General features: G+C 32.6%; 2 protein-coding genes across 3 annotated transcripts; both read left to right on the top strand.

Moving 5' to 3' along the window:
• Positions 1-2,137: 2,137 nt before the first annotated feature.
• On the top strand, positions 2,138-3,687 carry LOC124911423 (heat stress transcription factor A-5). The gene is made up of 2 exons (XM_047451904.1): positions 2,138-2,444; positions 2,567-3,687. Exons 1-2 carry the CDS (start codon positions 2,208-2,210, stop codon positions 3,503-3,505), a joined length of 1,176 nt encoding a protein of 391 aa, XP_047307860.1. The 5' UTR covers positions 2,138-2,207; the 3' UTR covers positions 3,506-3,687.
• Positions 3,688-5,519: 1,832 nt separating this feature from the next.
• On the top strand, positions 5,520-7,884 carry LOC124911531 (pentatricopeptide repeat-containing protein At2g33680). Of its 2 annotated transcripts, XM_047452031.1 has the most exons (2): positions 5,520-5,622; positions 5,733-7,882. In XM_047452031.1, exon 2 carries the CDS (start codon positions 5,963-5,965, stop codon positions 7,808-7,810), a length of 1,848 nt encoding a protein of 615 aa, XP_047307987.1. In that variant the 5' UTR covers positions 5,520-5,622; positions 5,733-5,962; the 3' UTR covers positions 7,811-7,882. The 2 variants fall into 2 exon arrangements, with proteins under 2 accessions (XP_047307987.1, XP_047307986.1); XM_047452030.1 differs by having other exon boundaries at positions 5,529-7,884.
• The last annotated feature ends 335 nt before the right edge of the window (positions 7,885-8,219 follow it).

The following is an 8,219-nucleotide window of genomic DNA, read 5'->3' as shown; positions in this document are numbered from 1 at the left end:
TTTATTTTATTTTAAATTTAAATGTTATGATAAATAATATGATAGGTTATAATTAGATTTATATTGAGTTTTAATTTTTATTTTTAATTTTTATTTAAAGTAATTAATAAAAATAATATTAAATTTAGTTAGTGAATAGTTTGGATATTTAAATAATAAAATTAATTAATTTGATGATTGATATGATATTTGAATTTTAAGATTAAAACTGAGTTTTATTCCGAAAATCCTTTCATGAAACTAAGTCTCAGTCTCTCAAAGTCTATTTAGGAGACCTTAAACCTATTTCTCTCACTCTTTCTTCAACAAATCTCTCTCTGGTTTATTTGTGTACTAATCTAGTTTAGTTTATTTTATTTGTTCAGATTTCTAAACTAATATACAGTATTCATTTTATTCCAATATGACTTCATATAAATAATATGATACTTTTAATTATTATTTGTTCTTATTATAACTTTGGTGATGTACCAAATATCAATACCATTTTCTTTTTATTAAACAGATGATATGAAATTTAAAATTAAGGTAATTTTTATTTTTCATATAATTAAAAAAATAAAAACACACTACAATCCTAGGTTCGATTGAGCAATGCTTTTTTATTTGTGATTTTATTTGGGCAGGTAATTACACTTTTTATTCTTCTTTCTTAATCTTGTTAAAAACTTGTTAGAGCCAAAAACTTCATCCGGGGCAAGAGTGGCAGCATGTTTGATTCTATCCGGGTATTCGTTGGAGACGCTATCCAAACGCAAGGTTCAATCGACAGTTCAACCTTCCGTTCAATCGACACAGGTGGAGATGTTGGACACGGAGGTTCGACCAGCGGTGGCGATGGCGGTGGAGGTGCCGGGGGCGCTGGTGGTTATGGTTATTATGACGCTGGTGGTTATGGTTATTATTAATGTTTTTGTTCTTGTTGTTTTAATGATATGCTGTTTTAATTATGTAACTCGGACTATGGATATGAATGATGTGTTTTATTACTCAATACAAATGATATGAAATTCAAAAACAAGTAAATAAACTTTTAGTGATCCTTTAAACTAGTTTCTTCTTGCTCTAGGTCATTGCTAATTTTATCTTAATCTTTTCAATTTTATCCTTGTTTGATTTTGCTAATCACATCTTTTTCTAAATAAATAGTGTTTTAGCATTTAGATATTTTAGTAGAATTTAAAATATTGTTTTGGCTTTAGTTGAGTTTAATTTCTAATTATTATTTTTATCTAATAAAATATGAATTAATATAATGTTTTTTATAAAAATAAATTACATATTTAAATTGAGTAATTTGATAATTGAAAATAAATAAGATAGAGATATACTTTAAAAACACAACCTATACCTAATAGTGACACAACTATAGATATAACTATTTATTTATTTATTTTTATTTTTTGGAATGACACAAATTGATTTGTAAAATACATTTTTTTTATAGTTAAAAGTCATAGTGAGATTTTTTCTTCAAACGCCGTGAATTTATTATCTATGTTATATTTATAAATAAATAAAATATAAATGTTACTAATTTAACTAACAATTTTCAACTAATTAAATATTTTGACTAAGAAATTTGGCAGTCAAACCTCATGCAAAGAGCTCCAAATTGTAATATTTGAACAAAGATGTCCGAATCCCCGTTGAACAAAAAAAGACGACCTTTTAAAATAGGGATTTGATTGACATTTTCAGATTTTTTTTTTTTTATGATAATGATTTTTTACTACAAATATGTTGTGCGTAATTCATTGAATTTTGTATCCGAATTCGAAATACTAAAATTTAAACTAGAATAAAAGTTTTCATTTCCGTAATTGACAAAGTTCATTGGAAGAAAAAAGAAACAATGTTGTGTTATTAAGTTTTAGGTTTGGTTTGTTTTTTTCACATGAAAACTAAACTTAAACTCAATGTCGGAATTAATATTTTTTCATGTTTGTAACATTTTATTTAATCAAAGTTACTTTCCCATTCTTGGCAAAAGAATTCAACAAATAATAAAAAAAATAATAGTTTATTCATTAGATTTGAACACTCTTTTGGAAGCCAAGGGTCTTTTGAGATTGACCCCCTTCCTTTGTAAAGATCTGTTTTTGGTTTAGAAAAAGAAAAACTTGATCGGCTCCATTTGACGGGTTCTAGTCTTCTTTGTCACTAAACCCTTGCCCTTGACTTGAATTGAATTGGGATTTTCAACCATGGACGGAGGAGGAGGAGGAGCTTCTGCTTCTGGAGGCGGCGGCGGCGGACCGGCGCCTTTCCTCCAGAAAACGTACGAAATGGTGGATGATTCATCAACCGATCAAATTGTCTCCTGGAGTTCTACCAAGAACAGCTTTGTCGTCTGGAACCCTCCTGAATTCGCTCGCCTTCTTCTTCCTATGTATTTTAAGCACAACAATTTCTCAAGCTTCATCAGACAGCTAAACACATATGTAAATCATTCTTCTTTGTGGGTTACTTTCAAATTTTCATCTTGTTTCCCTCTGTGAATCGATCAGATTCGAAATCAGAAACTACCCTTTAGCTGCTTTGATTTGATCTTATTCTTTTACAGGGCTTTAGAAAGATCGATCCAGAAAAATGGGAATTTGCAAATGAAGAATTCATGAAAGATCAAAAGCATTTGTTAAAGAATATCCATCGCAGGAAACCCATTCATAGCCACAGCAATCCACAAGGGAATTCACCTGATCAAGAACGAGCTGCATACGAGGGTGAAATAAGCAAGCTCTTACAAGAGAAGTTGGAAATTCAAGCTAAGGTTCTCAAATACAAAGATGAACAATCTACAGCCAAGATTCAGCTGGATGATCTAAGTCAAAGAGTTGATCATATAAAGCAGAGACAGGATCGTTTGCTAGAGTTCATAGATAAGGCATCACAGAATCCTGATTTGGTTGCAATTCTTGCTCGAAAACTCCAATCTGTTGATTTTTCTGCTTACAATAAGAAAAGACGAGTTCCTCGAGTTATATCTTCTGAGCAAGATCCTGAAAGTAGCTCTGTTGGAACTCACAGCAGCTCGAGGCCTGAATTTGGTGCTATATCTAATGTTGTTTCGGATGTTAATTTGGTTTCAAACAGCATGCAGTGTTCAAATGAGGAAGATGATAACCAGGCTAGAAGCAATGGTGGGGTTTTATTCTTTCCTGAAACTTTGGATCTTTCGGATACAGGAACATCTCTTAATTTTCAACGACAACAGTTGGGACAAGAAGAAGCTGACAACAGTGTTTCGTGTCATTTGAATCTTTCTTTGGCATACCCGAAACCAAGTTTTGTTCAGAATCAAGATTCATTGGATGATGATGGTTTGAGTAAGAATCGAATTCAGGCAAATGGTGATGGTACTAAAGTGAGAGTGAATGATGTGTTTTGGGAACAATTTCTTACCGAAAAACCTGGTTCGTCGGAAACAGAGGAGGGGAGCTCTAATAATAATGGACATGGAAGTGGAAAGGCGACTGGATTGGGTAATTTCATGACTCTTTAAAGATCAAGAAATCAGTATTTATGTTTATTAGTGTTGTTTATATAGCTTTTGTAATAATATAACTGGGAATAATTTACTGTTTTCTTGTGCCTATTTGACAGAAGGTTTACATAAGACGATTATACATGTGTTTTCGTGTTGAATTTGGAACTTATGTGATGACCTTGTTTGATCTTGGATTATTTGAAAATTTTGGTATATGAGCTCAAAATCTTTTAAAAAAACAGATTATTCATTATTCATTTTGTAGTACATGTTGAATTGATTTCAATCTAATTAATATCCTTGTTGAATTGTGAGTTTTTAACTTTGCATCAAATCAATGCCTCATCTTTGGATATTGCTTACAAGGTATGATTGGTAGAGATCATTATTATACATCTTTCTCTTTTTTTAGTTTGGGTATTATTATTAGTATTTTAGAATGGGTCTAGCCATGATAATTTCAAAAGATTTGGAAAAAAAAATCATAAATTTTAAAAACAAACTTTATCTAATTAACATTTAATATTTTAAAAATTTATATATTCATATAACAAACTAAAGGCATTTTTTATAAACTAATTACAAAAATTAGAATTTATGGTATCTTATATTTGTATTTTTCTTGAACTCTTCACAATTCAGAAGATTTGAGATAGCGCAAATGTTGTTTATTTGTAACAATTTCTTTACACAATAAACATGGAATTCATGTCCACAATCAAGACTTTCAATCTTCTCTTCTTCCTATATTTCTCCGGTAAATTCGTTGTTACTATAATAAAAATAAATAGCTATTGTTGAAACATAATTTACTTAACACGTGACACAAAAATCATTAATTAATCTTCTAATATGTATGTTTGAGCATGACTACCAATATGTTTACCCAATTAAAGAAGCTCATTCACTGTGATAATCAATAACAAAAGACCCATCGTCCATTTCAAGAATGTCGACCTCCACAACTTTCTATTAAATTCAAACAACATATTTTCAATCAATTATCTACTACTAAATAAATAATCAACCAATTTAATATAATCTAATATGAACAAAGAGAAATATCACATCAATTATGTAATATGGAAGGTAGTTGCTCGAAAGTAGTTGCATGGAGGCCAACTGACCAAGGGTTCGTCGCTTCTAAATTAGTTTGGTATAAGGCTGGAGATGTGTCTCATTGAAAAATGATGACGATGATGAACATTTTGGTATTATTTGTAATATGAATGTTCTTAATATCCTATAGGCTATAACATGAGAGGAAGATAAACAAGAGTCAAGAAAAAATGATGTTAATGGTGAATGAATGTTTCTTCAAATTTACACAACATCAATACAGATACCCGATTCTAGGAGGAGGGTTGCCCGATGTCATTAGTTGGAATATAAGATAACCGTAGTAATCAAGTTCACTAAAATGCCACATTGCATTTGAAAAACCGGTTACGAAATATTGAAGATGAAGATCATGATCGACTATTTATCATACTTTATACCCGTATATCAATTATCAATCATGGATGATGAAGATGATAATGATATATTTATGTTCAAATATAAAAATGAGAGAAAAATAAATTGAGAGAAAAATAAATGAATGAGGTAATTAATTATAATTTATTTTAGTTTATTTATATATCACACTTACAATTTAATAACATATACTATTATATTTTCGAGGAGCGATAGAGGTAGAGAATTTGGAAAAAGGGAATGAGGAGAGAATAATGTGGCATCGCCTCATTGATTGGGAAGCGCCACGTCATTCCCTCGCCAAAATTCCATCCCAATCATTTCTCTATATTTTCTAAGTTTGTTTTTTATTTTCCTATTTTGCTTAAATTTGTTTTTTATTTGAAGGTTTTCTAATAAAATAAATTCATATATCTATATATTATTATTTTAAAAAATAGTATATATTTATCTTTTTGTTATGTGTTATCATTAAAATAATAAATAAATATAGATTATAACTTCTTCAATTTTCAATTGTATCATTCTTCACTTAATATTTGATAAATATGAATTTAGGGTTTAGCGTTCACAAACAAAACGATGATCCGCCGCCAAGTTTCTCGTTCCCAGAAGTAAGCAAACCAGGAGAAGAACCAGAGGACCGACCTTGAATTGTAAGTTATTGAATAATTTCCTTTGTATTGGAAACGAAGGTGGAAAAGCCATGTAATGACACTTCCATTAAAGTTCCGTCCTCTCTTTAACGCACTTCTCCATTACACAGAGCATAAAAACCTAAGAAAGGGACGAGCTTTACACGCTCGAATAATAGAATACGGTTCATCTTCCTGCATTTACATATCCAACAGCCTCGTTAGTTTCTATGCAAAATGTGGACAATTGGCTGATGCCCTTCTTGTCTTCCAAAGAATACAAGGAAAAGACGTAGTTTCATGGAACTGTATTATCAATGGATTCTCACAACAGGGTGGATCTCGAGCTTCTTCTTCAGTCATGGAACTTTTCTGTTGGATGAGGGCGGAAAACGTCTTCCCAAATGGTCATACTTTTGCTGGCGTTTTCACTGCTGCTTCCGGTTTGGGGTACCCTTTAGTTGGACAGCAAGCTCATACTGTTGCTTTGAAAATTGGGTATTGCTCTGATGTGTTTGTTGGAAGTTCTATGTTAAACATGTACTGTAAAATGGGTCTTTTATATGATGGACGTAAGGTGTTTGATGAAATGCCTGAGAGAAATTCTGTATCTTGGGCTGCTATGATTTCTGGATATTCTGCTCAACGTCTTGCTAGAGAAACATTAGAGCTTTTTAATTTAATGATGATGAAGGAAGAACAGGGTGTTAATGAATTTGTTCTTACTAGTGTTCTTAGTGCTTTTACTCTCCCTGATTTCGTCGTAAATGGTAAGCAAATTCATTGCCTTGCTATCAAGAATGGTTTGATCTCTATAATATCGGTTGGAAACTCGATAGTTACAATGTATGCGAAATGCGGTAGCTTAGATGATTCCTTACAAACATTTCAGCTTCTGAATGTTAAGAATTCTATTACCTGGTCTGCTATGATAACAGGCTATGCACAATCTGGAAATTTCGAGAAAGCTCTCGAACTTTTCGCGAAAATGCATCAATTTGGGAACACTCCGAGCGAGTTCACGCTCGTCGGAGTTCTTAACGCTTGTAGCGATAAGGGTTCATCCAAAGAAGGAAAGCAAATGCATTCTTACGCGATGAAATTGGGATTTGAGTCTCAGATATACATCATGACCGCTTTAGTGGACATGTACGCTAAATGTTCTTGCCTAGACGACGCTCGAAAAGGCTTTGATTACTTACACGAACGCGACATTGTTTTATGGACGTCCATGATTGGCGGTTACGTTCAAAACGGAGAGAACGAAGAGGGTTTGACTTTATATTGTCGGATGCAAACCGAAGGTATAATACCGAACGAACTAACAATGACTAGCGTCTTGAAAGCTTGCTCGAGCTTAGCCGCGCTCGAGCAAGGAAAGCAAGTTCACGGGCGTATTATAAAATACGGTTTCGACCTTCGTGTTCCGATGGGGAGTGCTCTTTCGACAATGTACGCTAAATGCGGGAATCTCGAAGATGGGAATCTCGTGTTCACGAGAATGCCCTCTCGGGACGTGGTGTCGTGGAATGCGATGATTTCCGGGTTATCTCAAAACGGGTTTGGTAAAGATGCATTGAAAATGTTTGATGAAATGCGTTTAGACAAGAATGGAGTGAAACCGGATCATGTTACATTTGTGAATGTTCTTTCGGCTTGTAGTCATATGGGTCTGGTGGAGACGGGTTTGGATTATTTCCATATGATGTTTGATGAGTTTGGAATAGAACCGGAGATTGAACATTATGCTTGTATGGTGGATATATTGAGTCGGGCGGGTCGACTTGAGGAAGCTAAGGAGTTTATTGAAACGGGCGGGTCGAGGATTGAGAATGGGATGTGTTTGTGGCGGATATTGTTGAGTGCTTGTAGGAATTATCGGAATTATGAAATGGGCACTTATGCGGGTGAGAAATTGATGGAGATGGGGTCGAGGGAATCGTCGGCATATGTTTTGTTGTCGAGCGTTTATTCGGAGTTGGGGAAAAAAGAAGAGGTTGAACGGGTTAGAAGGATGATGAATGTTCGAATGGTTAGTAAGGAACCGGGTTGTAGTTGGATTGAGCTTAAGGGTCGTGTTCATGTGTTTGTTGTTGGCGATTTGATGCATCCCGAGATTGATGAAACGCGGTTAGTGTTGATTAATGTATCGCAAATGATGATGAAAAAGGAAGATCAAGATGACCAATGTATGATTTTTGCATGCTAGTTAATTTTAATGTACATTATTTTTGTGGAGAATTTATATTCAACCAAAGATAATAACACAATATCATTTTTTTTATATTATGAAAAAAAAATTTTAGAAGATTCTATCTTTTTAAAATTTATTGAAAGTTACTTTAAAGTCTCTAAATACTTTTTTTGAAATTTGTCATTACTCGTGAAATTGTAGATAATGTCACAAAGATTCAAATATATGATAACTATTTAAGTATATGATTAAAATAATGAGAAACTCGTACATGAGTTTGATACTCGTACAAACCAATTAGAATAATGTAGGAGGACTTCCAAATAAATGATCAACTTTAATAACTTTTTAATAAAAAAAAGAGAAATAGTAATGTAAGAGGATTTTCAAATAAATGATCAACTTTAATAACTTTTTAATAAAC

Source organism: Impatiens glandulifera, chromosome 8 (genome assembly GCF_907164915.1).
Source record: "Impatiens glandulifera chromosome 8, dImpGla2.1, whole genome shotgun sequence".
Taxonomy (NCBI): Eukaryota; Viridiplantae; Streptophyta; class Magnoliopsida; order Ericales; family Balsaminaceae; genus Impatiens; species Impatiens glandulifera.
Note: the sequence above shows the minus strand (reverse complement) of the source record. Positions and strands in the feature narration are given on the sequence as shown.